The sequence below is a fragment of the Aaosphaeria arxii genome (assembly GCF_010015735.1).
Source record: "Aaosphaeria arxii CBS 175.79 unplaced genomic scaffold BU24scaffold_14, whole genome shotgun sequence".
Lineage (NCBI taxonomy): Eukaryota > Fungi > Ascomycota > Dothideomycetes > Pleosporales > Aaosphaeria > Aaosphaeria arxii.
This window is the reverse complement of record NW_022983487.1, coordinates 4,772-31,771: the sequence shown is the minus strand read 5'-3', so window position 1 is coordinate 31,771 and position 27,000 is coordinate 4,772. Positions and strand designations below refer to the sequence as shown.

Here is a 27,000-nt window from a genome sequence, read left to right as displayed (position 1 = left end):
CCAAACCCCCTTCGTCACTCCCCCTCCCCTCTTCCCCCCCACTTGGCTGCTGACCCCCGAAACTCTTAACTCTCTTGAGCTTTGCAATTGTAGATTTATTACTATTTGCATACTTGTAAGATCGCCCTAGGTGAAAGACGGAGATCCGAGAAATATCCCACACACTAGATCTCGACACGGGATAGCTGGGCTATAATTTCTTTTCGATCTCGGGGTTTGACGTCAATCCAATCAGATGCGATGAGTAAGTTTCTGTAAATCCAAAACCTCAACAACCATCGCTTGACCTCGGAGATGGCTGGTCTTGTGCGCCTGTCATCGCGCATTCGGTCGCTTCCCCACGCTGGAGGGGCTGCTATATCTTCCTTGCCTCGCGCCTCTTCGTCACATCTTCTCCTACGATATCAACAACTACAAATTCCCTCATCGTTCTCTAGTCCTAGCACTCCGCTACAACTCGTCCCATCTATCGCACAGAAATCCACCTTTTCCTCTTCAGCTCGAGCCAATTGTCCCCGCAAAATGACGGAACAGTCCAAAGAACTCAGGAAGTACCTCCAGCAGAGCCATGACAAGATCTTCGAGAGCAATCGCAAATGGGCCGAGGAGCAGAGGGCAAAGAACCCAGAGTTCTTCGAGAAGCTGAGCGCGGGACAATCGCCAGACTACCTATGGATCGGTCAGTAATCCCTCCCAGTCATCTTCTGTTTTCGCCAATCCATTCCAATGTCAACGCCAATGCCATAACGACGCCACTACCCTCTCCCAAGTATTCTGTATAACCACAATCTCATTGCTGACTGGACATGTACAGGCTGCAGTGACTCCCGCATTCCCGCCGAAGCCATCACCGGTCTCGGCCCGGGTGAGATGTTCATCCACCGTAACATTGCCAACCTCGTCTGCAACCTCGATCTGAACGTCATGTCGGTCGTCAACTACGCCGTGCGCCACCTCAAGGTCAAGCACATCGTCGTGTGCGGCCATTACGGCTGCGGAGGTGTCAAGGCCGCCATGGCGCCCCAGGATCTCGGCCTGCTGAACCCATGGCTCCGTAACATTCGCGACGTGTACCGTCTGCACGAGAAGGAATTGGACGCCCTCGAGGGCGACAGCAGGTACGACAGACTGGTCGAGTTGAACGTCGTGGAGCAGTGCAGGAACATCATCAAGACCGCCGCTGTGCAGCAGAGCTACGAGGCCAATGAATTCCCCATCGTTCACGGATGGGTCTTCGGGCTCAACGATGGCCTGCTCAAGGATCTCAAGGTCGACCACGAGGCTATCTTGCACGACGTGCAAAAGATCTACAACCTTACCAAGTAGAGCACCTGTGGTGTTTGAACCCAAAACGGGGATGTATAACGGGGACATGTAAAAGACGAGGCGTTTTGAGGATGTAATTTGTGTATCTCAACTATAGGAGTATAATCATGTGTCGTAGTATGTTCAAATTATTTTAAAAATCCTTCGCAGTTCATGCATGTTCGATCCCAACACTGTGGTGCCCGCTGCGTGGAGGGGTAATCCTTGAACCAATGACCAGGTACGATTCAGCTCGTAGCGTGACTTCTGAACTCGACCCTCACGTCTCTTATCTGCCATCTACACCCGACTCTAACCATAGTCTAATACATTTGAGTCCACAATGTGAAGTATGAAAGTTCACCCTAGGTCTTTCTCCCGCGACGTGGATGTGGGGTCATGTCTAGGTACCTAGGCAGCTGTCACGTGCTTCTCAACCATCTCCCACGTCAATGTACTTCCTATTCTCCCTTAACACACTTCGCACACTCTCGTCCTTCACATGACGATTCATTGTTCCTCTGCCTAGAGTGGAATAGGGTTCCAAACAGCGCCATTGACTACGGGCTAGAACCATTCCCGACTGAAGGTGAAGTCGGATAAGGGCATTCTGCTATGGCATATAGCTTCAGAGATTGAAGTGGACGATGTATGAAGCGGCGGTGAGGCGAGTGGGGAGAAAGAGAATAGTGTTTGTTTGAGTTGGTGTGAGATGTTTTGTGGGAGTTGGTGGGATTGGGGACAATGAGATGTCTGATCCAAGATGTACGGGAGTGAATTCCAGTGCGGTGCATGTTGACAATTACCCCTTCAATGGCTGGATGGGAAGAGTATCATGACCGTGCTCTTTCTGTTCTGGGAATGGAAAACAAATCGCAATTGTACTTGAATAGAGGCGTTCCTAGCATCTTCGGGAGGAGCATTTGTGAATTGCTTTCTGCGTTACACAGTGGACGCCTCACCTGATGTCTAGCGGGACTTCATATTGCGGAAGGCAAACCAAAACCACAATAGGTAATGCATGCCTTTCGATAGGATGGCAAGATAGGGACGAAGCCGCATGGTGGGACAAACGGTGGGCATGTCAAGTCACTCATCCACCCCCACAAGGCAGCACTTCAGGTTGGAAAACAGCAAAGTAAGTGTAATTAGATACCATGTTTGCCCAATAAAATAGAGTCCCCGAGGGAATCGGCGAATCAGAAACGAAGCAAAACTGTCGCGAAAAGCTATGATGTCTTCCAGTTTCCTTCACTCTGTACCTATTCTTAGCATAGCATACCCAATAGTGCCACTTCCTCATTTCCCAACGCTGTTTGCTCAAAAGAAAGTGAATTGAAAAGTGTCCTAGGCAGTGGGCGGGTAAACGTGCGTAATCTATGAGGTATAAGAGCCCTCGTTCCCACTCTTCCTCCTCCTTCGCTTTTTCTTCATACCAACCTTTTCTTACAACTCTTCCAAAAACGTAACCCCACAATTATATGCCTTTCCAACCGCGTTTTGAAAGTATAGTATAGTTCAACGAACTTACAAGTATGTTTGTGCCTTTCATGAAAAAAAAACCTTATTGGGGCGATCCAGTCTCTAATATACAAACCGCAACAAAAGCCAGCCCACCACCTCGAAAGATAAACCTCCTTCGAAAAAGAGAAAACGAAAGCCTCGTCCGCCAGAAGATACAAAATGTCCAACAAAGCAAGCAAGCTGTTCCGAAAATTGTCCAACCAATGTGATCTTTCAAAGGACTCATGGGTTATCGCACCATGGCACATATCAGATGAGAAACCCACCGTGGACTCCAGTGCGGACCCAATTCTCATCTGCAGCTATAGTTGGATGCTTCATTCTTTAAACGAGCCAGGAATACATGTGCCTGGTGCGCCCCGGAAGTGGAACCCGCCAGACGTTCCCTTTCAAGTGTACAAGTCCACAAAATCATCTTTTATTGATGAAAATGGTCACAGGGCGCGACAGTTCCCCTTCGAACCACTTATGCAGGCAACCTCCCTCATGAATCCAGATTTCAAGTTCGACGATGTCGACATTGTCTGCGACCGAAATACCCTCCGCCGCCTACTACCCTGGGGCAAGTGTCAAACAACCGACCCCTTCGCGGTAGATCTTGTCGTCATAGGCAAGACAATGTTCATGTGCCGCAAGGAGCATATGACAATTGGCAGCGGTAACGGGTTCGGTAATGAGTTTGAAAATCGAGCAACCACCAGCCTACTAGGACTCCAAAGGGCGTCGTCTCACCATCGCGTCCACATGTACAAGTTCGGAAACCTGAACATTATGGTACGCCATGAGGTCGACGCCTTCCACGAAGATGAAGCCGCATATAACAACACGGATTCCCAGATGATATCAGCATATCAGCCTCCGAAGGGTCTCACCACCTTCCAAATCAATCGCGAATCGACCCACGCCCATAAGACAATCTTACATCCCGGGGGCAGGGTCATCGACTGGAAGCAGATTGGGGAAATCAAGTCAACTGGGATCGGGAAGTCGGCTTCACCAGGACAATACATGGAACAGCTGTGGTTCTCGAGGACTCCGTTGTTGTTTGTAGGAAGACATCAGAATGGGAACTTCGAAGATCTGAAGGCTACGAAGGTTGATGGGATGTGGAAGGACTGGGAGCAGAGGCACCAACCGGAGCTTGCAAGCCTCGCGGCATTACTCCAAGTTACCAGGGATCAGGTGGTGACAAAGATGGGTGGTCGGGCTATCATGGCCAACTTAAGTGCTTGCGGACAAATTCAGCTGTATGAGCCCAAGAGGATACAGCTGGCCATCCCGATGGAAATGGTCAACCGCTTTTGGACCGAAAGGATCCTGAAGGCTCCAGTTGCAAATCTCATCAGCCAGCAGATTCAATACAACGCTGCCATCACAGGATACCACGGAGTTCCAGGGAATCACCAGCTGCCGATGGGTTATCACCTTATACAAGGGCCGGCAACCAGCAAGGAAGTTGAGATGGCTATTCAACAGATCCGGTGGAGGGTTCAGATGTCAATCGAGCAGTCTCAGCTTGCACAACAGCAACCCACCGACCCTCCGGCACCTGGCTTGCTGAGACCTCTAGGACTTCCACCGGTACAGGCTGAAGAACAAGGAACGCCAACTCTTGAAGAGGACGATAACATGGACCTTTACGAGGATCCAAGGCCTTCTTCATTCTGATCCAAAGGCGAAGAGCTCGCCAAATCGAGACCATTGCTGTTGCGATAATCAATTCGTACTGGAAATGAATCATCACCCGCTCTACACCACTCTTCCGTATAGCATGGACTCCACGGTACACCTTGATCTTCCTTGCCCCCATCTCCCTGAATATATCCAACAGATACCCAAACCTTCCACAATATATCTTCCAGAATTTCTTCGGCATCTATCTCTTCCTTCATAGCGGCGTCTTTCAGCGACAGCCTTCGCCTGGTTATGGAGTTTTGCTTTTGGACGTACGATACCCTTACTTGCATTACTTGCATTAGACTGATAATTCGAACTTATAATACCATGACTGAACAGATGTGTGGATTCTTAATATTGATTCTAATCGTGACAGATAGTGCTCCCAGAGATGCTTCGTTTACGCGAGACACAGTTTCGGTACCATTGAATGTACGCTAAAAGTACAAAACTGATTTCAGATTGGCGAGGGGGAAAACAAAGCAGAGTTAGGAAAATTGTCACCATTAAAGAAAGTGTAATTGTTGCAATTCCTTGATAGTAATATTGATGATAAAAAAAGGTAAGGTAAATGTCTCTCCTCACACAGATGTATGAAAAACAGACCAAAGGAAATACAACACAAGAATGACTGGAACCCTACCAAACAAAAGATGACAGGAAAGGACAATGTACAAGGAGAAGTGCCGACGAAAATATGAACGAGGATCATATCTCCGATGTAAAAGGACGATCGCACTTCCAAACTTCATCCTCGCCCATTCCATTACCTGCACGCAATGCAGGCATTAGAGAGTCTTTGAATTTCGTCAGAATCATGGCGAAATACTCCGAAATGTCGACAAGGCCTCGGAATTTTACCCCTTTCATAACCTTTTCGCCGATCAGTTCAAGAACCTTGGCGAAATGATGTCCTGGCAGGCCGAAATCCGAATCCATTTTGGCCTCCACTCCTATCTCCGTGCAGCGCACATTCTTCCCGTGAAAGAAATCCACCCATACGTCTTTGATATTGAGATCAGGATATATCGCCGCGACCCAGTCAAAATGGAATTCTCCGCCTTGGTGGAGGAAACCACGGTCAGTCAACCACTTCGGTAACGGGCGAATTACGCCATCGCCTGAGTTGGTGGATTGGAATTTATATCTGAAGGGTACAACAACCGTTTTGGGATACCGCTACTTAGAGTCCTGCTTGTACTGTGTCAATTGATACCCTCCAGCTCCCCATTTGCACTCCATGCCTAGACAACAAGGGCATTTCCCGGGTATGACCCTATTGATTGAGATTAGCGCGTCTCCATCGGACTTCAATATCCTCTTCTGATCTAATAGAATCTCTTCAGGTTTTGCAGGACCCTGAAACCAGTGAACCGGACAGACATGAATTGGGTCTGCGGTATAAACGGTCTGCAGCGAGTAAAGAAAATTGCAGCTAGGCACGTGGTGGCGAGAAAAAGCAATAGTGACAAAGAAAGTTTGAAACACTGGTTTAGAAAATGCGTTGGGTACAGTCGTGGCACTTCTCACCCAAACTAATAGCCTGTATCTGTGCATTGAGAAGCTCTGACAGCTCATGCAATATTGGTTCAAGTGGCCTCGATTGGACACAATGCACTTGCCGACACCGATGAGCCGAGCTCTGTGATACAAGACAGCCTCACTATACTACAACATCAGCTGGCGGAGTATCTATGACTGAGCTTTGCCTCTACGTATCCTAAAGACGCCATGAAGTGATCACAGCTTTCTAGAATGCACTATGCTTCGAATTACTAATTAGAAGACCTTGTGCGTGTGCACAGCGTAATTCTACCAGAACAACGCAACTTCGGAACGGAGGTGGCCACTGGTAGCACGACCTTCCGCTGCGTCCATTGTTGAGTCCATGGTTTTCAGTATACTGAAATTATGAGCAACTTTATAAGCACGTGACCAAAAGTGAATGTTAGTGCGTACATATAGATAGACCTGCCTAACTCCAATTTGTTGCAGCCAATGCATCTTATTCTATTTGTTACAAGCTCAAACGTCGTATAGACAGACTATTGAATAAGATCGCAGTAGACAATATCTGACTGCTTTGTCGCAGGGCCTCTAAGTAGCTAAGACATCGAACTCTTCATTACGGCGATGCATCGTGCTCTGCGACCCCCGTTACATCTATTGAGTACACGCGAGCTAACAGTTGCACTTTACCTGTCAGTAAACACACCTGCCGCAGAGCTCTGTGCTCCTTTCGTAGTGCTTTCATTCGCATTTCCGGGCTCCTCGACCCCAACATCCTCCTTGGCCGCATTCTTTTCTGCCTTCTTATTCTCCCACTTGAATCCAAAATAGATCCCAAAGAACATGGTTGTAGCAACGAGACTAAGTCCGAGATAGACCTTCGCACCAATGCGCCAGTGAGGCGCCTGTTTCGCTGGATAAGCCGCGATTGGTAGGAAAGCATTCTGGATGTACGAAAGAACGGTCCCCGTTGCAAACAGAATGGTTCGAACTTCGGGTTCGCCTTGGAGGTTTTCTGCGGCCCAGCTGCAGAGGATCATTAGGACAGGACTATTTATATCCGCATTAGTATTGGTCGCCATTGAAATATTGATTGATGTGACGAGCAGGGATCAGAACAACTTACGCGTTGAGAAAGTTAAGATACCATCCTGCCATGTAAGCATGTTCGTTAGATGGCCTCACAATCAATATGACCAGTGAGGCGACACTGATGGCCTGACTGAATAAGAGAAAGGGTAGTCGTTTCCGAAAGTAATCAGACAGTCCGGGAAGGATGAGTGAGTTGACGAGTTGAATGGCTTGGCCAATGATGGGAAGATAGTTGAGCATAGCGACGGAGTATTTCTTGGAGCCGTCGGGATTACGCAGAGATTTCAGCCACAGGTTGAAGTAGTTCGCCGGCTGGGTGTTAATGCCAATACTCCATGAAATTGCGACGGCCCAGAGCTGCCAGTAGGTAAAGGCACGGAAGAAAGTCTTCACAGTAATAGGCACCTGCTGCTTGCGCTTGTACCGGCGATCACGCGCGAGCGCGATTTCATAGTGGCGAGGCTTCATGTAAAATTTGGCTAAGGGATTCGGTCGATCTGGGTAGCCTGGGAGAATCAAGAAGGCTGCCAGTGCGACGCCAATGGTGCAGACGCCATTGATGAGGAATGCCCATCGCCAGCCGGAACGCCCGTGAACACCCTCAAAGTTGGACGAGAGAGCACCCTGCATTGCACCGGACAACATGGCACCAGCGGGCTGCGCGATGTTGTAGATAGCCATGCGCAGTGCTACTTCGCTAGGAGTATACCATTGACTAGAGCTTTGTCAGACAGCCTTTTCGTAACGAGATAGGCTTGAAGCTCACCTGATCTGCGTGTAGTATCCTGGCCAAGCAGTTCCTTCAAAGAACCCAATGAGGAAACGGATAGCATAAACTTGTTTGTAATCCGTGACGACAGAGAGACAGCATGTAAGGACACCCCAGGCAAGCTCACAGGCTGGTAGCCAAATGTGAGGGCCGTAGTGAGAAACAATAATGCATGAAGGATATAACATAACCATGTAACCGATGTTGAAGTATGTCGTGAAGTAGTTGAGTTCGTTTCCGAAGAGTTTCAAATCCTCCTTCATCCCGGAAACATATGCATTGTTCTGGGGAAGGTAAGCTATCGAATCTGAAATAATATTTGATAATTTGATTGACTCACGATGTTCGTTTGATCGATGTATTTGAACATATAGCCAATGAAACCAATTGTCATAAACCAAGCGTCAAGGCGCCATAACTGGAGGGTCAATCTGATCAGCACGGGAGACAATACAAGCAGACATGACAATTCATACATATCTCCGTTCTTCCCTAGGATCAATTTCATCGGTCTCTTGACTATCGATTGGCGTTAATGCTCCATCGGATCCAGCAAACGATATGTTTTTGGTATCAACAGAGGGTTCTTCAGTTGCCCGGCCCATGACGATTATAGCTTAAGAACACCCTGTGGAAAAAGATGAGAGATGTTTTGGAAAGCTTTGTAGAAAGTGCAAGTTAGTTCACCTGGGTGAAAATATATATGCATGGGAATGTCCCGTAGAAAAGCCAAGCGAGCGGTTGAGAATCTAGAAACGCCAATCGATGTTGACAGCTAGGAATGAAAGTACGTGATCGACATGACTATCAATAGCTGCGTCCTTCGGATGAAGATACGAAAAAGTCGGGTATCGGCAACCTCTAAAGTGTTTGAAGAGAATCAACACTGTTCATTTGTTTCGGCCACTGTCGAGGCCTTGATGCAATACAGATGCCTTCTTCAAAGACACACAGCTTCACGAGGAACAACATATTGCAACAAAGTTGCAAGAATTGTAGAGAAATGGTGGTGGTGACCTTCTGTCAGCTTTGCGCCATGTTGACAGCCGATGTGGATTGCGACATCGACGGGGTTCTCGACGCCATAACAATTGATCATGATAAGGATAATAACGGCAGCAACACCAATAATTGATGGGAGGAGGGCCTGATATTCTTTCTTCTTCGCAATAAATCCTTGATTCACTTTTCGGAGATGGAGGAAAAGCATGTGCTTGACTGCAAATCTGACGTTTTATGTTTGTCAGTCGAAATATTTCCGAACACCTCTCAACGCTCAGTCGACCTGACAAGTGTGGCGTACGCGCTTAATAGTTGGAAAGCTACCAATATTTAGTTCAATAACCAGTAATTGCCTGAGAACGAGGTTTGGGTATACAGCTGAATGAAAGACCTGATTATCCAGGAGAAGAACGTGAAGTGGTATAATGGAATCTACACTTGTAAATGTGAATGCTATGCTCAAAATGGCTAGCTCGATTTTTCACATATCTGCCATCCTATCGCTATGCAACGTTCTGCTATACGTTCTTCAAGTAGCAACGATTTCGAAACAGATATGTGCTACCGCCATGCGAGTCATGAGCAAGTGCCAATTTGCTGAAGTACGACACTCAAGTGGCCCGGACCTTACCCCACCTCAATGCCCATGGTGGATTTGTACATTTTATCAAAGTTTCTGCTTTAAGCCTAGCTCACGCACACACTCCTCTGCGAAAGCCCACTTACAGGCATTAGTCTAGACAAGTCGGCCCATTTTATAAAGAACCTCTCATACAACCTTACAGCTCCGCTTGTAGAAGAACCTGACTACGTCATCGCACTCTTAAACCACGCAATGCAAGAACATCCGACATAATGCGATGGGCCGATGTAGAGGCGTTCATACGCGGTCATTGAATCCATGCAGCCGCCACAACAGGCCAGTGACTTTAGCAGGACAATGAAATTTCGCCTGCAAAAGACGAATTCTTTGCGACAGTTCATTCCTATGCCAAAGCGTGGTGCTGTTCGTATTTATCTCATGAGATTATAGAACTGGCTCGTGGGAGGTCGCCGTGTGGATTTGCTTGTCTAGCATATCGTGTGGGACTCTAGAACACACTGGTGGACCCTTAGGTAAGAGTGAACGAAGAATACAATTGAAACGAGGCGAAGCGAATTCCCGGCGGGAAGTATTGGACAGGTCTGCTTTGCGTCGGCGAGCCATGAGCCTGTAGAACGACATGTTGGAGGCGATATTTGACAAGATAATCAGCTGATAAGACAGGGAAATCGTGGAGGATAGAGAAAGAGCAGTTGCCTTGGGTGGAGCATATATAAACAGGATGTGAATGTTGATGTCGATTAGCGTCACGACTCTGAAAACCAACGCCGATAAAGTAATATGAAAATTCGGGTGATAGTGTTTACTCCCCACAAAGAAGGAACAACGATGCGCGATAGTACAATTGTTCAAGAAAGGCGTGGGAGTATGTATCGCATGGTCATTGGTCAGGTTGGTTTATTCGTACTGTTAATGCTGTGTTCGTGTTTGTGATTATTAGTTAGGTAGCAATGAATTAAAAGATAAACATGGTACTTCCATAACTGCGTTCTACTAGATTCATCACTAAGATGGAATTCAAAACGTCACCAGGAACATGCGATTGATGTTGCCTCACACTGAGCGGCCTGTGTCACGTATGGTAGACTGCATGATACAATGCCCTGACAAGGGAAGAGTCGTTAATTTAGTTACAAGCAGTCAGATAATGTTGCGACTGTTTGTGTGCACGGTGAACAAAGGTTGTACCACGCAGTTATCATCTTGTTGTTCCAGGAACATGGTAGATAATTGCACCCTACTTGGTGCTGCATGCCCCAGTGACATGGATAATGAGACTATCTAGAAGCGCTGTTTGCTTCAATAATTACCGTTCAAGCAGCTGAGGTCCTGTCGTGTTTCTCTGTATCCTTTGATTTACCAACCGTTATGCACATATTGAAGGCCTTCATCTTGCATGGATACGAAAATATTAGTATGTTCTCCTTAGGACACACGTATAAGACAAGAAACCGTTCTATATAAACTTGAAAGAGAAGTTTTCAAAGTCAGTGGAACACAAGATATCGGATTAGGTAACAAAGAATTTACGATTTAGCAGACACTTTGATTACGCACTATGTACACTTGGCTAAGCCACTTCATTTTCCTTAGCAGTCGAGTTACGCTCATACAGACTGTGAGATATTACCGACAAAGAAGGTTTGCATGTCAATTGATGCGATTATTCCAGTCATTGTCTAAGCACTACGGCGGGGGAGCTTGGCTGCCTCACGAGCAGACAGGACTTGCACACCATGAGCGATGTGGCGCGGAGTCGATTTCGGGGAAACCAGGGCTTTCGTGCGCTTCTTTGAAGGGGAAGCGGACTTCGCTGAGGCAGATCGGAAAGCCTCTTTTCCAGCCTTATCTGGGAAGGACTCATTTCGACCGCGAGAGACCGCACGCTTGGGCATCATGCCGGATGCAATTCGCTGGGCTGCGTCACTGAATTGTGGATTGCTCGAGACGAATGCAGCAAGCTTAGGATGAGCAGATAATTTGCCCTTGACTTGAGCGTGAGCCAGGTTGTTGACCAAACACTTCATCAGTGAATCGTTGTCGGAAGTAAAATGAACGATACTGCGAACGAGGGATATAGGTACAGCGCCCTCACGAACTTGATCGCAGAGGTGCTTGGTTATATGTCGAACGTAACCCTCCATACCAAGGACAATGGCTGCATACCGAAGCTTGACGTTGTGCTCATGGTTCGGTTGGATCTTCAAGCTGTATGTGTCCCCTTTACACGTTCCGATTGCCGTGAACCAGGCAACGATATCTTTGACATCAGCCGGGTCAATGTTGTTATCGGCAACGTCAAAGAAGGAATCGGCTGGGCAATTCAAGAAATGTTCACGCGCCTTGGAAGACACTGCCATGAACATGTGCTTCGGAACGTTGGGAATCTTTTCTTTCCCCACGCAGACCAGGACAGTAGGTCCCTTGAATAGAGATGCGCGCTGGTCCTTGCTTATATATCGGACATCCGGAATCTTCCCATTAACAATCCAGAGCCCGAAATCGAATGCGGCAGATGGGAGACCTGACTTGGAGGTCTCGTCGCTGCACCTAGCGGGAATTTTACCTCCGTTCTTGATAGGAAATGTGAGCTTCGGTGCCGATCCCACAGTAACGATCTTCTTTTCCGGGCGAGACTCAAAGGCTGACAACCCTGCACTAGCAGTCGTACCCGAAGAGCTAGTGCAGGACTGCGACGATACCAATTCGTCGTTGATCTCGGCAGTATCTCGACTATTGGAGGACCTCGACGTAGAATTCATCTCGATTTCGAGATCAGATTCATTCGAATCGGTCTCACGAAGAGCTGGGACGGGCTTGTCGCCGTCGGTTCCGTCTTCACATTCACCTGGGTGGGCTTTGCCGTTGTGCTTCACCTCCACGTCGCTGGTGTTTGCCATCCAGGAAACCGCAAATTCGTATTGCAGTCTTTCCATGTTCTCATTTGCGCGTTTGAGGCTTAATTGCAGCTCTTGTATCAGGACTCCGCTCCGATCGCCCATCAACCGTAGCTCAACGATTTGAGAATCTCTGTCTTTGAGCGCTCGTTGCAATCCTTCGATAATCTTTTCCTTCTTGTCGAGCTCCGTGTTCTCTTTGCGATCCGCTGAGGAGGCCCCGAAATCCTCGTGTACCCAAGAACCGGTTGTCGTCATGGGAGACTTTGGCTTGGTGAATGTAGGGGAGCCGGTGGGTGCTGAAATTGATTTCCTCGCCTGACTCGGGGAGGCCGGGGATAGCCTAGTCATCTGGACACGCTCTGCGGTTTCACTAATCACTGTTGAGCTCTTCAACTTGTCGGACCAAGTACACCCGACCATGATGAAAGTATGTGGTGGATTTGTAGTGGCGCTGAAAGTGGAGTGCAGAGTAGTTTTATCGGGTTCGTAATTGCTTTGTGTGAGTATACATGTAAGTTGAACGTGTTTTCTTTCTTAGCTGGGTGTGTGGTGAAGATACGCGAGGAGAGTGGAAGTCAATACATTGAGAGAACCAGACCTTTTGTATTTGGGCTCACCGCTGCCAAGAACAGCTCAGGTGAAGGTGATGTGCTTAAACAATACAATGAGTGGGAGAATCTAGTACAGGTGAAGGGGAAGAAAGTGTCAAGACAATTATCAATATCAGATGTATTGTGCACAAAGGTTTAAATAGTGATAATGTATCTGATTTGTGCTAAATTTACACAATGAAAGTTTTTGTTGTTACTGGATCAATTTCACTGAATCATAGAGTTCATTTGAGGCTAGTTTCACTGAAATACGCATTTGAGAGTCACTAACGATATTTGAGTGGTGTTGCTGGTTGACGCCTAGTGAGTGCAAAATCAGCACCACGCTCAGGGCAGCTATTATTAATCCTGTCCTTTACTTTTCCAGTGTGCAACTGAATCCTAGGAGTTTAATATCAATGTTTGTGACGATTTTCGGAGCTGAATGCTTTTCAAAAGCTCACTTCTTTAATTCAACCACACTCGCGTGAAGGCTACTTCGTATAGTGTATCCTCTGTAGACTATTCCATCCATTGGGCTATGGTATTAATATAGTTTTATAATCTTAGGTAATAAATTAGGTTAAATGAGCACAGAATAAGTGATGGTATGCAGTAAAGAGCATAGTCAGTTCGAGTGATATTGCATGTAAAACCTCCCGACAAAGTTGATATACATCAAAATCATAGCCATAAATTCTCACTTAAAAAGAAGAAGTACCTTGTGCACTTGATTAGCTAATTAATTGATACCGTGCCTATAGAGACAAGAACCTTTATGGGTGTAATGAGTGGTATGGTGAACGGCTCGTTGGGAACGGATGAACGTGCGATTAGAAAAGCTCTGGTGAGGACGTAAAGTAGATTCTGGTGAAATCTGTCTAGAAGCGAGAATCAAACAGCCTAAGGTTTTCTACCGTCGTATTAGTATCCTCCTTTTATCGGGAATTGGCACAGTTCTTACAAAAATCATGTTTTTCTTAACTTCAAGTAACAGTATTCATGCTAATCCCTGCGCCCGTCTATAGTATCTATATCTATAACGCCAAGTCGAGAAAGACAATCAAAAGAACGCACAAAATGTATTTACTCTACGTACTGTCAGTGTCCATAGGTGATCCCGGTCGACTATCCTTGATAGGGTTCTTCATCTTGCCCTTGTTTCCATACGCTTTCAAGAGAAGCCTTGCCCGTTCTTGTAATTCTTCGTCAACGGCAGTACCACACTGGCCCGTCCATCCATTCCCACCAAGGTTCCGTTTTTGGAACATCTTCTGCAAGTTTGACACCGATTTTCCTTGACTCACTGTGGCGATGTGTTTTGACCATGTTTCCATCCACTCTTCTATTTTCTCAATTCTGTGATCGTATTCCTTTTCCATGTACTTGAGCCACTTCTCAGCGTAACCCTTCGGCTTATAATTCTGAGTCTTGAATTTCTCAGGCAGCACGACCTCGTCCATGTGTTGAAAATGTTCTGCCACGCGGAGTATTTGAGACTTCATGAATTTTACAACGTCCGCGTCCTGATGATATTTGTATACGCCGAGGACATCGCGAAACTTTGCCAGACCTTGGACTTTGCCTTCATTGTTATTGACAGTAACAGTCTTACCATTTGCATCTTTTCGGTCTGTTGTTGTCTGCGATTTCGTTGTTTTGTCTTGGTGATCGTACCATATGTTTTTCTCGAGATTGAACTGCAGCGTTTCGCGGTTTTTCTTAGTGTCACCCGCTTTGCCAGTTCTCTTAGAAACGGACAATTTCGGAGAAAGACTGTTCCCTTTCCAAAGCTATGAAAATCAGGTATTTGGTTGCGTAAGAGAACCATACGGCCGTATGCTTACCTGCATCTTTCGACCGTTCAATACCGTTTCCAAAATTACGAATTCATCCCAGTAAGGACTTGTTGTCTCAGTACCGGGGAATGCCTGGCCAACAAAGTTGAGGGCCGTAATGTCCTTGAATAGTTTTGGTTTTTTTTTCGTTTTATCCCATCTATCTGTATTTCCCTTCTTATTCACCTTTTGCTCGACCGGAAAATCGAACTCAAAGTCTAGGTCCTCATTCCAGTATGTTCTCCTGTAAGACAAGTTAGGACCTTATTATTGCGGGGAAAGTTGTCTGATGAAAGTTCTCTCGACTTACAGGTCATCACACCATTCTTCGTCCTCCTTCCCTTCGTCATTGTCATCTTTCTCTTCATTTTCTTTATTAGTCAAACCACTTTGCTGCATCAGGAACCTTTTCAGCATGTGCCATTCAAGGATATGCTCAGTTGCATATGCACGAGTATCCTTCAAGTACTTGTATTTTCCGATCTCATAATAACCTTCTTCGTTTGGCTTTTTGATTTCCTTGAAATCAAACACCATCTCATCTAGGCTGAACTAAGAGGTGTCAATGAATAATCTTGGTGGTAGAACGAAAAAGCATACCTTATCAGGATTGGCGTCAGGATACGGATGAGATTTGAATGATATGCCTTTTTCCTTTTTGGTCTTTGCGTCTTTCACCACACATATTTTACTCTCCTTTGCCGATCCTCTTGCTTTCAGCTCGTCGTTGAGATCTTTGATCAGGGCTCTTTTTGCTACCGTTGCAGGGTCCTCCAAAGGTGCCCAAGGATCGTAGTCCTCACAGTCTAATGCTACTGGGCAATTCAATGTTTCGGGGCTTGGCGATCGTTTACGTATATATACAATGTCCTCGTCGTTTTGTTGTTCGTAGTGGACGAGATCCAGCTCGTGTTCTCCAAGTTTATTGAGAACGAGATCAAGTTCCGGGCCAGCGGACACAAGATGTGAATCGGCAAGTGTTTGGCTAATGAGGAAAAATGCTACCGTCGCGATGGAAAGCATCTTTGCAACTGAAATGTTGGGAAAAGTGTTTTTGTGTCGAGCATACTGTCATCAATCTCGGGACTGTCAGAATATTTATTTCCAGTTCAGAGACAATTGATGACTTCACTTTCGACGATATGCTACAGTATTCGACAAGTCAATCTGAGAGATGAATGTACTCGATACTATTCGAAACGGTGGCCATATTATGCCGGATGAATCCATCTCCAGTCTCTTTCACGGCGTAGTTCGTAGGAAAAGATGCGTGTATCCTCTTCGTGTTTCAACTGCATGGCGTTCTGAATTTCTTGCTGCCTTCTTGAACTCTACCTTTTGCCTGCTAGCATTGTCACATTGGGGAGGATCAAGGATTCAGGCACAGGGTGGAGACACTCAATAGGATTCATGTGTACAATTCCTAATCAGCCCCCATACTCTACGCGCCGTGATCCCAACATGGCTGTAATCTGCCGCCGGTGCATGCATCCATGCGGATCGGGCTATTGCAACGATTGGCTATGAATGCTCGATGCGCCGCAAACATGACGTGGCATGCACTGTGCCGCAATATCAGTACCTGCGATGTACATATATGTACGGATGTCCATCTTGCCACAGAATCGGCACAGCAAATTTCTTGCGGCAAAGCATCACAATCAGGCGAATGTCACTTCATAGTAACCACTGTGCACATTTCTCCTTACAGCACCGTTGATTGGATCAGTCACTGTCCCATTTTATTTCGCCATTTCCCGCTGCCCTACAGTCACTTCCTCACCGAGGCATCGTTTGCTCGCCCTTCCTCTCACGTTTATCATGAATCGTATGCCTCTAGAGCTGGTATCCATGATCATATCTGAAATTAGACCTTGGACCTATCGTCGGGTCCCGCCTGACGAAAAACTGGCACACCTTGCCAATCTGTCGCATACATGGCAAGCTGCAATTGAAAGCAAAACATTTCGGAAACTGGAAGTTTTGAACTCGGAACTGGAAACATTCCAGCAACTTTTCCAGGGAACAAATATTCGACGGCGTGAGCTAGTGCAAAAGCTCTATTTCAGTATCAAGTTTCCAAAAGAAGAAGTATGGGACGATGAGGTCGGCAGGTGCTGTCCGGTGAATAGCAAAGTCGACTTCGACGCTGAAGGAGATATCTGGCACCGTGATGTGACGAAGCTTTTCCGCATTCTGAGCGATATCGAAATTCGTTTCCAAGCGCAAATTGGACGAACGGCACCTCCAATGAAGCTTGTGTTTTACAATTGTACGCGGGCCGGTCGTTGTGAGCTTGTCAAACCATCCTATCGCCCTTGTTCATGGGGTTTACATACCAGACCTGAAATGGCTGCAGTACGCACTCGCCCAGGTTCAGTTCGAGTTCCAGAACTACGGAATATTCCTGCCTTATATCAGGTTGCTTCATTTCGTGCCTGTGCCAGCAGCTGCTCGAAGTGGCTGCATCCTGAATGGATCCATATGTTGGCTTCACACCTCCCAAACTTGAGCAATATGGAGGTTTTCTTTGAAGATCCCTACAACTGGGGCCGAAACTGGCGAAGGGAATATCAATTAGGTATGTTCGTCACTCGTCTATATTTCGAGGTGAATTTAACATGCGCCGTATAGCACTTGCTCGGTCCCTTGACAAGGCACTGAATAGATCCCTGGAAGTTATTCGTATATATTCCAATACTCAAGACCTCAAAAACGAAGATGTCGATCTACATCAGATCTCTTCACCTGATATTACTGATCATTTCTCCAACCGCCTCCTCCGGCAGGTTTCGACCTTCGCCAATTTGCGCACGCTCTATCTTGAAGGGATAATGGTCGTAAGCGAAACCATGTTTCAGAGCTGCGTGGAAAGACCTTCTACCATATTCTTTCCCCAATTGGAAGAATTCTATCTCCATTTTGCTCCTTCAAGTGCAGAGGGGCACTGGTTCTACCTTCGCGACGATGCGGCGTTCGCCGCACAAGAGGATTTGGAAAATGAGCCCGGACTCCAGCCTGGAAAGGGCTTTATCGTCTATAAAGATACGCACTTACCAATGGGCGAGGTTTCTAACTATTACCAATACCGGTCTTTACCTAATCCAGAGACATTGACACCGTTTTTGTCATCCGCCGCGCACTTCTGCAGAACCTTGCCGAAAATCAAGCGTTTCGCTCTCAAGATGAACGACCGTCCAGGTGGCTATGATGAATTGACTTTCGATTTCATTGACAGAATCCTAGAATTGTGGTACTTCCCTGGCGGAGTGTCACATGGAGGCTTTAGGAAAGCATCACAGTGTCCAGTCTTGCCAATTGACCAACGGATTGCCCAGTACGATCGTGTCTACTTCCGAATTGGAAGCAGTCGTCTAGACGAAAGGATAGTTGAAAGCTGGAGGAAGGCTGTTGGCGTTGACGGAAAGATCAATCATTTAGATCAAAACCATTTCAAGAAGGAGTATTGTCCATTTAGACATTTTTACACAGGTGAGATTCTTCAAGAGTGGTAGACAGTAGTATTCATACACAATTAAAGGCTCCTAGCCTTTTGTCAAAATCATCTCACCAGATGGATCTTTTCCACATCTATCTGGAGATTGCTAAAGTCTCATCATTCAGTTCTTCCGAATCAAGAATGGATGACACATAGTTGTTTCATTCATGATTGAATCAAATCTAGACATTTCTTACTAGGCGGTAGAGGAGTTATTACTGTCATCCGTTGAGAAAATGATTTATAACTTGAGTCAGCATGCCCATGTACCAAGGCTACTTTCATGAACACGTACATACTCTGCTGCTGTTACACTTCTGATGCTCGGTTACGTATATGTTCAGAGAGGCCAGATACGTGAAGAGTCCAAGGAGTTAGGACGTGAGACCTTGACTGTAGGGAATACCGATGTAGTTAATGTAGATGTGTTCAAACATTTTGGATTCACAAGAGCCAGATAGCCTACAACTTTCATGAAAAGGAAATCCCAATCTGTCGACAATTTCTTGATGCACCATACCGGTTGGCATATAGACTATATAGCCTGGTATTCTCGAACCTAATTGCCTCTGCTCTATAGACCACCCATTACTTCGACAACGCTTTTTTATCTCTACCTCATTGAAAAATGCACTTTCTATCGTCCAAGTACGTTATATTTGCTCTTCAGGTAGGATTATTTCCTCAATCTGTGTACCCAACGCCGCTCGATTCTGACGCCATGGTTATCGAATTACGATTCAAGACCAATCCCGATCCATTGTCATCCCCAGCAAATGGCTTTCCACTTATATCGGCCAAGGACGTCGTGATGCCCAAAGCGCCAGACGATGCCTTACAGGGTGCGCCGTTGAATTCCACGACAATGATGCTGATTGAGCATTTGCTTGACCTGCATTATCTACGCTATAACGCGAATCAGATCATGAAACGGAACGATCTTCAAAGACGCGGTGTAACCAAGGGCTCGAAGAAAAATTGCAAGCCGTGTCCGGGAACGAAGTTTTGGAACAAGAAGAAGAAGACTTGCGAAGCTTGCAAAAAAAATCAGATACCCACGGAGAAAGGAGACGCATGTGTCGCTCTACCACCAAAGAAAGAACAAGGCGAGTGCGCGGACGAGGCTGCCTTTGGCAAAGTAAGTCATATCTCCTACTGCTTTGCTTTTCGCATGGATTAACTCATCATAGAAATCCTCCAACAAAAAGTCAGAATGTCAATACAGGATCAGTTCGGGGGTAGGACAGTAATTGCTAGTGTTGCTATGTATGTTGCTCGGTTGGCCATTCGATGATGAACGTCCCGAATCATAGTAGAAAGCAAAGGTGTAGAGTGGTATGATTAGTATAGACTGGAATTGAAGTATTTTTCCCTTGATTAATTTAGTTACGGCTTTAAGTACTTGTAAGACACGATTGCTCGTACTGGTCCAACTAGGGTCTTCATGTTTTTGTACGGGTACACTCCTACCCAAGCATCCCGCGCCGCCTTGCTTTGAAACACTTACGCCGTGCCGATCTATTGGAGTGTTGCTAACGCCACATGACGGCGCGACGACAAGAGATACCGTGCCAGCTATCGGTTTATTAATTAAAAAAGGGTTCTGGGTTAAATTTAGGCATCTTGATCGAAAAAACAAATGCATACCTCCATCTATTCCTTCCCACTGTTCCTAACATGCCGCCAAGGTTACTCTGCCACGAAAAGATACGCATTGAACCCTGTAGAAGCTATTAAGGTTGAATACTCATTCAATTTATCCCAAAGATGTAGATTCAATGTATTGTCGCTTCTAAAAGAGACTACTTCGGCGCCCTCATTTGGTTTACCGACCGGTAGTGGATCCCTCCTGGTAACCAATCACTATGACTCAACGAGCATAAGGACCAGATTCTGCTTCCGTATGCACCACCACGATGGAAATCCGGTTTTTAACCTTGGTCCACGTAATGTTGATATGTTTGTTGAATGACGGATCAAGCATGACCTCGTGACCGACTGAAAAATGGTTGAACATGTTCGAACCTCAACAAATCTGGAAGGCAACACGTATTAAAATCCTATCTCATCTCTAGATGCAGTCTTTGCATCCCTGTTGACCCTTTTCCAGGTTGCTTCGCCATTTCTCAAGAGGCGGGCATACCACGACTCAAAAGAAGCAATATGCGCCGCATCTCTGTGACCGTCCTTCCACTGCTGGTCCTCCCTGGGGTCCTAAGCGCTACGTTGCGAAACGCCACCAGTAATAACCAGGTGCCTCCAGTTTTCAATGGTAAGTATTCCCTCAGAGAGAGAAATGGCTCTTGAAGTTCTTTTGAATCGAGTACAATTAAACGAAGTCCAATTTTCATAGACGTTGACACTGGTACAGATACAACCTCGCTCTCGATCAAAGGCAGCTTCCACGCCGATTCTAGCCTAGAATACAGTGCCGATGTCGAATTGAACATCACAAAGCGTGCATACCCTCGAGAAGGTCAGAGAAGATGCAGACCATGGTACCCAATCGAGATCGAAAGATTCACAATCGAAGGAGGCTGGAATGTAGATCAGGCCTGCCCTGATGAGTACTGGTGCTATGCCACGGAAACAACTATCCGATGTAGAAGACTAGAGTGGAAAACTCGCTGTAGTATGTTTGATCCAACTTGGATCGAATTCAATACAGGCGACAAGTGGCTTGATTGGAATCGCTGCAGAAATGGTGAGCGATGCTATATGCTCAATGGAGTTGGCAGCTGCAAACTGTCAGGGGGAAAATTCAAGGTTCATACAAACCGATGGTCGGCTCGAGATACGCTGGATAAGACGACAAAAGAGGATTGGGATCACTCAGAAGCTGACAATGTGGAAAACTCGAACACTACCGCAATTGACATAAGAGACAAGACATTTGACTAGGCTCGCCAGAAAGATACGATCCATAATGTTGTAATCATGTCCCTGATTTCAGCAAGAATTTGATCATGCACGATTCGCGTGATGGATGAAAGGTCACAACTCAATGCAAGCCTTTCCACCTGGATACTTTAGTTGGCGAAATTTGGCTGCTGTCTGTAAACTCAACCTAATACTAGTTCAAGTGAGAGGCGTCACTCGTTGCTCTCACTGTTTTTCTTTACTTCTCGTAATCTACACCCATTCTTAAGCACACTTTCCCAGAAGTTTATTTGCGAAGACAATGTGAATATATTAGGACAATTTGTCCTTGCTTTGTGCCCTTCAAGTCCCAAGTTCCCAGTAACTACCTAGGTAACAAAGAATAAATTATCCAGGGTCCAAAGCGCTCATCACTGCAACCAAGCCTACTGCAGCTCTGCGCGACCATTTAGAAGACCTTGAAATGACAGAAACCTATGATGGAACATTTCATGGTGTGAGGCTTAGACCTGGCTTTCGTTAATTGTACGAGGATGTGGCTGTGCGGGCCGCCTATTAGGGAATGGTTGGCTCCGTCGAAATGGAAAAAAAGATGGTGATGGGTGCCTAAGTGTTCAATTTCCCGCATTTATAGGCAGGGGTTTCATTCAATTCTTAGCATAATAAAATCCTCTTTGTTGATTGATTCATCTACGTTCTGAACATGTCGAGGTGCTGTCTCCATGAGCATCTACAGCTTGAATGCTCCGCGTTTGCAGCAGAAGCGGGATTTGTTCGAGCGGACGCCAGCGAACGAGTAGCTGCAACCACAATATCAGGGAAATTGCCTCCGAAATCGAAGCGTCAAAGGATCGAGAAGGATGCAAAAGATTTGGCCCACTCTTATCCTGGACCATTAGTCTTGCCATGGGACGACCTCAACCTTGATCCAGATGATGAGCCTCAAAGCTTCAAAGAGTGGTTGAATATGCAATCCAGGAATAAACCAACCCAGGAGAGACATACAATATATGTAGTCGAAGTGCCTGAAGTTACAGACGAAGTAAGCTTCATGTCAGGCTGGACCAAGCCAATCTTGGCGAGCGACGAAGTGACCAACGGCAAAGACGGACCACCAATCGAGAAGCCAGAATTTGGGAAAGACCTGGAACCCCCCGTCGCGGAGCCTATTATGGACTACATCGAGGCATTCTACCACGGCATTACGGTTAAGCGCTTCGATCAACCTCTACGATACATATCCGCAGAGAAGAAGCGCGAGAGAAACCCTAGAAGATTGCCGAAATGCATCAAACTCGCGTATGGTAAACGCTCAATGGAAATCAGCGTACGTGCATCCCGCGACGGGGTGTTTCGGGCACAATTGAACCTAAATGATATGCTGGATGCTGCGATAGACATTCTTCCGGACGACGCATATGCCATTATACTGCTCGTCGATCACGATATCTACGAAGACGAAGACGATGACTACTGCTGTGGGCGAGCATATGGCGGTAGTCGGATCTGCGTTGTTCAGTCAGCGCGATACAACCCATTGATAGACAACCGGGAAAAAATCCAACACGACCACTTATGGCCAATGAGTCACTGCAAGCAGTATGTTGACGAGTTGTGTGCCGAAGAAGACGTGTTGCCGATACCCGCGAAGGCGGACTCCAGAATTGAGTGGGGAGCCATCAGGAAGGCAGTGCAGGCAGCTGAGAAGATATCACGCCCATCCTCTGCGGAGGAGCTGCAAGCATTGTGGTTTTCACGTGTCGCACGAACTGCCGTGCACGAACTAGGTCACTGCTTTGGTATGGCGCACTGTGTATATTATGCCTGCAACATGCAAGGCACGGCATCGATGAAAGAGGACGGCCGTCAGCCACCTTATTTCTGTCCAGTTTGTTTGACTAAGGTATCTTTTGCCGTTGCGGTGGAACTCCAAGCTGGGGGTGAACATCAAAGACTCGCCTATATCAAGGCGAGAAACGAGAAATTGACCAGATTCAGCGACTATTGGAGAGACACAGCGCTCTTTGCAGGCTTCAATGCCTGGCTGAAGGATATGCTTGAACACGAAGTCTAACTTTATCCTTTATAGCACAATATCATTCTCGCGATAACAGAAAACAGTTCAGGTTGCACTTTGAGATCAAGTGCTAAGACATGACGCGGGAAAGCATATGCTAAAATTTGATCGAAGGAAGAGTGGGATCATATGAATTTGAATCTCTCGTCACTCGCAATACTATGATCATCCTTTGGTGAAGCTGTCGGGATCCATCAAGTTTGGCGGAGGTGCGCCAGGTACAGGAAATCCAGCGAGGATGGAGCGCAACTAAAAGCCTCCGCAAGCAGGGTTGCTAGCGGACACAGAACAGTTACCCAATTGTGTTCATAGCATCCCCCAGCATGATACCAAGATGCAAGGGGTATCCTTGCAGTAGGTTTTATCACATAATAGATGGTGTATTGTCTGTCCATTCTCTACCTCAACGTCCCTCCCTATCCAAGCTGTTACAAAACTCTCCCGGGATCTCTCCACTGAAGAAGCGCATCCTGACATCTACACCGAGGGTCACAGTAGCTAGAATTCCTAGTACTCTCGAAAGCGGTAAGTCTACAGTCATTTCTAGATCCACGGCTAATCTCCACAGGCAACAATTAACACGATGGCTTCGAACACTTTTCTAGATGATTTCAAAGAAACGAGGCAATGCCTCAAGACAACGAGAATGCCTCAAGACAACGAGGATGCTAGCAAAACAATATAACGAAGAGTACGAGCATGTTGGGCATCAACATCGGGCTGTATCGTCCAGATATCCTGTGTTCTGGCAACGCAAGCATCCATTCGGAAACAAATCGAGGAAAACAGCCATGGGACCTATGCTTCTAATCTAACCTTGAACACTATGCTTGGAGCGGAGCAAACCCTTATGGATACGTTGCAGAAATTGGTTGAACTGCATCGTGAAGATGTTGAAGAAGCCAAGAAGAAAATTTCTCAAGACTCAAAGAGAACTGAGGATAGTGCGGGACACAAAGATCATGAGGGTAGTGAGAGTTTGGAGACCAACTATAGTGAAGTAATCGACATGGACAAAGAATTTGTTCATCTTAATTCTAGAGGCTAAGGGATGGCTTTGGTCCTTGTGGCCAACCAAGTAATTTAAATTACTTGCTCCACGGTGTGAGCACAACATGACGGACTTGATGTCACCCACTGTGACACGAAACAGACACCGAAGCGAACCAAAACAGGGGTACTTCAACTCCCAATCGAAATTATAAGTCATCTGCGCTTTGCTAGCCAACTTACCTGCTGCAATACTATTCTGACCCTTCTTATAAACAGTCATCATCGTTCGCAATCGAAAATTACCCCTCTATTAGTGTTCCTTACCGCCACCTGAGCAGTAAGCATTGTCCCCTCACCCACCATCGCCGCAATCATGCGGTCGTCTGTCTCTACCACCACGGTTCCGCCTAAGATGCCTGCTCCGAAAACCGTCACAGTGCAAGCGGGGGAGCAGCAGGCGCCCTCGACCCTCAATGCGCAAGAGGACGATCACAATCGTTTCTTTTGGACTTACACAGAGGAGCCGCACCGTACAAGACGAATGGCTATTATAAAGGCGCACCCTGAGGTACATCCCCGTCTTCAATGGCTACCAAACAACCCTGCTGACGCTTGTGATATGTGTAGGTCACCAAGCTATGTGGCCCCGAGCCTCTGACCAAATATGTCGTCCTATTCGTGGTGTCTTTGCAGGTCCTTTGCGCATACCTCCTTCGTGATAAACCTTTTATCTCATGGCCGACATTCCTCACCGCATACATCATTGGAGCGACTGCGAACCAAAACCTATTCCTTGCGATACATGAAATATCACACAACTTGGCGTTCAAAAGCGCTCAAGCGAATAGACTGTTTGCCATCTTTGCGAATCTACCCATCGGTATTCCATACAGCGCTTCTTTCAGAGTAGGCTAAGAGCTTTGATTGTGCAAATGACCTTGCGGCTAACAACGCTACAGCCATACCATTTGACCCACCATAAGTCCCTTGGTGTGGATGGCTTAGAAAAAGCCCAGAAATAGATCTTATCGTCATTATCTTATGATTTGCACTCTCCTGTGGCACTTCCTCCTTCACAGGCCTTGCCAGTGCATTCGAATCCTTGTGCATTGCCAACATTGCCGCAGAGATAATCTCGTGCAATCGTTCCATTCGCAAGAGCCAAACCGACATTCTGGATCTGCACAGAGCACGGTGCGACAGCACTGCACTGCAAGCTTGCAACTCTGGATGATTTGGTACTTCCTTTGAGGCCGTCAACGCTTATTCCGGCAACTTCGAACTGAGAGTTGGTGCAGTTTCCCTGCCCAGGGGCTCCTTTGAACCGTGTGCATTGTGAAATGGCGATAGCTGCACCCCGGAGACCGGTAGCTGTTAAGTTTTTGAACTTGATATCTTTGGTGACTGGGAAATCGTTAGCGTAAGCTCTAGGCTGGGACTGAAGTACAATGCTGACATCCAAGACCTCCACCTCCGCCATTAGGCGGGTATCCATTCTGATCATCTGTCCATGTCTTGACATATGCCGCATGAAGAGTGTTGTCGAATTGTATATTTTCGACATTGAGTCCTTCGATTGTCTCAAATTGCTGATTATATTGACCAATACTGCCGAGAGCGATGCCAAGGCCATTATGGAAGACAGAGTTTGTAATTGCAATATTTGTACTGTTGGCTTTGAGCGAAATGCTATCATCTCCATTGTAAACCTCCCAATTGTCGAATTTGATATGGGAAGAGCGTATCGTATCCGCTCCATCGGTATTTGCTTAAATGCGTTAATACATCGACAATGCAAAAGTTGAATTAAGTAGAACCTAACGTCCGTCCCTGCGTAACGAAAAACCCTCCGTGCCGAAAAGGATTCTACAAATAGTCAGGCTGCATCCTCCAACTTAGTGGAATTAGGGTATTTTGAGTTTCAAGGTGTCAATCAAGTACGTCTGCTTCTACAGCCATTAGAAACATAGAAAATTACATTAATTATCACTATGCTGTCAATCTTTTCGTCATCTACCTGTACGACTTCACCTATTCTAAAGCCATATAACAATATACGCCTCTATTAATCATGTTCATCGGTGCAGCTAAAATAGTCTCCAACTATCTATAAAAGCCTTCTGGGCAATTAAAAGATAACCTATAATTCAGGACAGTAGTCCGGAATTATCCGGCAGGAGAGGCACTGAACAGCTCTTGGCAGGCGACTTGACACTCGACATACAAGGCTTAGCGTATGCTGTCTAAGTAATGTAAATTACACAAGCCTTAATCCCGGATTAAACGATAATCCGAAAACTGACGCAATCCGCACAGCCACAAATCCTACGGTAAAGATACGCAGATGTAACTTAGGACATACATATCATCGCACATTAGCTCGGACCGGCGGTTCGCTTCCGCCGGAACCCATCGACAGGGAGCTTGATTAATGCAGGACTGATCTGTTGATTGGTACTTCCTGCAGCCGAACCTGGCTGGTGCGTGATGACTTGCAGATCCAGCCTTACGCTTGCCGTGTAACATACCTATGATGACTGCTCGGTCTGTGGCTGTGGCTACGCGACGCCGCTGCCAAGTACTCTGGAAAATCAGAGCTCCTGGATTGGGAGCAGGGCTGAGGTTAACGGCTGCTACCTGCTTAGCTTTTGACATAGCCCTTTATCAACTATATTAATCATCTACAGGTAACGGGGAGCAACAGTGCAGGTACGCAGAATACGTGAAGGTCTTGATGTGTT

The 27,000-nt window shown here is 46.5% G+C and overlaps 12 protein-coding genes across 12 annotated transcripts in view; 7 read left to right on the top strand and 5 right to left on the bottom strand.

The window, feature by feature from the left end:
* The first annotated feature begins 37 nt into the window (after nucleotides 1–37).
* Nucleotides 38–1,483, top strand: BU24DRAFT_428666 (beta class carbonic anhydrase). The gene is made up of 2 exons (XM_033529536.1): nucleotides 38–679; nucleotides 815–1,483. Exons 1-2 carry the CDS (start codon nucleotides 295–297, stop codon nucleotides 1,324–1,326), a joined length of 897 nt encoding a protein of 298 aa, XP_033377485.1. The 5' UTR covers nucleotides 38–294; the 3' UTR covers nucleotides 1,327–1,483.
* A 1,505-nt stretch (nucleotides 1,484–2,988) lies between these two features.
* Nucleotides 2,989–4,497, top strand: BU24DRAFT_474013 (uncharacterized protein; the record flags this gene model as incomplete). The annotated part of the gene is made up of 1 exon (XM_033532826.1): nucleotides 2,989–4,497. The coding sequence occupies one exon, from the start codon at nucleotides 2,989–2,991 to the stop codon at nucleotides 4,495–4,497; it is 1,509 nt and encodes a 502-aa protein (XP_033377484.1).
* A 2,204-nt stretch (nucleotides 4,498–6,701) lies between these two features.
* Nucleotides 6,702–8,555, bottom strand: BU24DRAFT_474005 (MFS general substrate transporter; the record flags this gene model as incomplete). The annotated part of the gene is made up of 5 exons (XM_033532825.1): nucleotides 8,353–8,555; nucleotides 8,217–8,294; nucleotides 7,874–8,160; nucleotides 7,142–7,822; nucleotides 6,702–7,065 (listed from the first exon to the last, which is right to left on the bottom strand). Exons 1-5 carry the CDS (start codon nucleotides 8,479–8,481, stop codon nucleotides 6,702–6,704), a joined length of 1,539 nt encoding a protein of 512 aa, XP_033377483.1. The 5' UTR covers nucleotides 8,482–8,555.
* Nucleotides 8,556–11,161: 2,606 nt separating this feature from the next.
* Nucleotides 11,162–12,802, bottom strand: BU24DRAFT_455698 (uncharacterized protein; the record flags this gene model as incomplete). The annotated part of the gene is made up of 1 exon (XM_033531389.1): nucleotides 11,162–12,802. One exon carries the CDS (start codon nucleotides 12,800–12,802, stop codon nucleotides 11,162–11,164), a length of 1,641 nt encoding a protein of 546 aa, XP_033377482.1.
* Nucleotides 12,803–14,011: 1,209 nt separating this feature from the next.
* BU24DRAFT_497341 (uncharacterized protein) lies at nucleotides 14,012–15,974 on the bottom strand. The gene is made up of 4 exons (XM_033534262.1): nucleotides 15,411–15,974; nucleotides 15,121–15,362; nucleotides 14,820–15,054; nucleotides 14,012–14,765 (listed from the first exon to the last, which is right to left on the bottom strand). Exons 1-4 carry the CDS (start codon nucleotides 15,831–15,833, stop codon nucleotides 14,064–14,066), a joined length of 1,602 nt encoding a protein of 533 aa, XP_033377481.1. The 5' UTR covers nucleotides 15,834–15,974; the 3' UTR covers nucleotides 14,012–14,063.
* Nucleotides 15,975–16,458: 484 nt separating this feature from the next.
* BU24DRAFT_497340 (uncharacterized protein) lies at nucleotides 16,459–18,521 on the top strand. The gene is made up of 2 exons (XM_033534261.1): nucleotides 16,459–17,391; nucleotides 17,445–18,521. The coding sequence occupies exons 1-2, from the start codon at nucleotides 16,632–16,634 to the stop codon at nucleotides 18,323–18,325; spliced, it is 1,641 nt and encodes a 546-aa protein (XP_033377480.1). The 5' UTR covers nucleotides 16,459–16,631; the 3' UTR covers nucleotides 18,326–18,521.
* Nucleotides 18,522–18,842: 321 nt separating this feature from the next.
* On the top strand, nucleotides 18,843–19,652 carry BU24DRAFT_428663 (uncharacterized protein). The gene is made up of 3 exons (XM_033529535.1): nucleotides 18,843–19,215; nucleotides 19,369–19,433; nucleotides 19,491–19,652. Exons 1-3 carry the CDS (start codon nucleotides 18,938–18,940, stop codon nucleotides 19,601–19,603), a joined length of 456 nt encoding a protein of 151 aa, XP_033377479.1. The 5' UTR covers nucleotides 18,843–18,937; the 3' UTR covers nucleotides 19,604–19,652.
* Nucleotides 19,653–20,423: 771 nt separating this feature from the next.
* BU24DRAFT_455695 (uncharacterized protein) lies at nucleotides 20,424–21,471 on the top strand. Its single transcript, XM_033531388.1, has 2 exons — nucleotides 20,424–20,581; nucleotides 20,681–21,471. The coding sequence occupies exons 1-2, from the start codon at nucleotides 20,473–20,475 to the stop codon at nucleotides 21,208–21,210; spliced, it is 639 nt and encodes a 212-aa protein (XP_033377478.1). The 5' UTR covers nucleotides 20,424–20,472; the 3' UTR covers nucleotides 21,211–21,471.
* A 386-nt stretch (nucleotides 21,472–21,857) lies between these two features.
* BU24DRAFT_428660 (uncharacterized protein) lies at nucleotides 21,858–23,471 on the top strand. Its single transcript, XM_033529534.1, has one exon. The coding sequence runs from the start codon at nucleotides 21,893–21,895 to the stop codon at nucleotides 23,261–23,263; it is 1,371 nt and encodes a 456-aa protein (XP_033377477.1). The 5' UTR covers nucleotides 21,858–21,892; the 3' UTR covers nucleotides 23,264–23,471.
* A 1,081-nt stretch (nucleotides 23,472–24,552) lies between these two features.
* On the top strand, nucleotides 24,553–25,478 carry BU24DRAFT_428659 (uncharacterized protein). The gene is made up of 3 exons (XM_033529533.1): nucleotides 24,553–24,827; nucleotides 24,887–25,165; nucleotides 25,219–25,478. The coding sequence occupies exons 1-3, from the start codon at nucleotides 24,633–24,635 to the stop codon at nucleotides 25,279–25,281; spliced, it is 537 nt and encodes a 178-aa protein (XP_033377476.1). The 5' UTR covers nucleotides 24,553–24,632; the 3' UTR covers nucleotides 25,282–25,478.
* Nucleotides 25,299–26,025, bottom strand: BU24DRAFT_473999 (glycoside hydrolase family 28 protein; the record flags this gene model as incomplete). The annotated part of the gene is made up of 2 exons (XM_033532824.1): nucleotides 25,299–25,663; nucleotides 25,716–26,025. Coding segments are annotated over 2 exons (675 nt in total), but the record flags the coding sequence as incomplete, so codon positions are not given.
* Nucleotides 26,026–26,900: 875 nt separating this feature from the next.
* Nucleotides 26,901–27,000, bottom strand: part of BU24DRAFT_437328 (uncharacterized protein) — a gene marked incomplete at both ends in the record, with an annotated part of 3,513 nt that continues 3,413 nt past the window's right edge. The window contains one exon of the mRNA XM_033530203.1: nucleotides 26,901–26,927. Coding sequence (XP_033377474.1) covers nucleotides 26,901–26,927 — 27 coding nt within the window. The remainder of the gene's footprint in view (nucleotides 26,928–27,000) is intronic.

Coding starts and splice junctions, on each gene's coding strand:
- BU24DRAFT_428663 (XM_033529535.1), top strand. CDS start 18,938: ATGCACTTTCTATCGTCCAAGTACGTTATATTTGCTCTTCAGGTAGGA. Junction 19,216..19,368: donor CTTGACCTGCATTATCTACG/CTATAACGCGAA, acceptor TCAGATACCCAC/GGAGAAAGGAGACGCATGTG. Junction 19,434..19,490: donor AGGCGAGTGCGCGGACGAGG/CTGCCTTTGGCA, acceptor GCATGGATTAAC/TCATCATAGAAATCCTCCAA.
- BU24DRAFT_428660 (XM_033529534.1), top strand. CDS start 21,893: ATGTCGAGGTGCTGTCTCCATGAGCATCTACAGCTTGAATGCTCCGCG.
- BU24DRAFT_497341 (XM_033534262.1), bottom strand. CDS start 15,833: ATGCTTTCCATCGCGACGGTAGCATTTTTCCTCATTAGCCAAACACTT. Junction 15,055..15,120: donor GAAGAATGGTGTGATGACCT/GTAAGTCGAGAG, acceptor CTTGTCTTACAG/GAGAACATACTGGAATGAGG. Junction 14,766..14,819: donor TGAACGGTCGAAAGATGCAG/GTAAGCATACGG, acceptor TGATTTTCATAG/CTTTGGAAAGGGAACAGTCT.
- BU24DRAFT_455695 (XM_033531388.1), top strand. CDS start 20,473: ATGCGCCGCATCTCTGTGACCGTCCTTCCACTGCTGGTCCTCCCTGGG. Junction 20,582..20,680: donor GGTGCCTCCAGTTTTCAATG/GTAAGTATTCCC, acceptor ACACTGGTACAG/ATACAACCTCGCTCTCGATC.
- BU24DRAFT_428666 (XM_033529536.1), top strand. CDS start 295: ATGGCTGGTCTTGTGCGCCTGTCATCGCGCATTCGGTCGCTTCCCCAC. Junction 680..814: donor GCCAGACTACCTATGGATCG/GTCAGTAATCCC, acceptor GGACATGTACAG/GCTGCAGTGACTCCCGCATT.
- BU24DRAFT_497340 (XM_033534261.1), top strand. CDS start 16,632: ATGAATCGTATGCCTCTAGAGCTGGTATCCATGATCATATCTGAAATT. Junction 17,392..17,444: donor GCGAAGGGAATATCAATTAG/GTATGTTCGTCA, acceptor TGCGCCGTATAG/CACTTGCTCGGTCCCTTGAC.
- BU24DRAFT_428659 (XM_033529533.1), top strand. CDS start 24,633: ATGCGGTCGTCTGTCTCTACCACCACGGTTCCGCCTAAGATGCCTGCT. Junction 24,828..24,886: donor TTATAAAGGCGCACCCTGAG/GTACATCCCCGT, acceptor TGATATGTGTAG/GTCACCAAGCTATGTGGCCC. Junction 25,166..25,218: donor CATACAGCGCTTCTTTCAGA/GTAGGCTAAGAG, acceptor ACAACGCTACAG/CCATACCATTTGACCCACCA.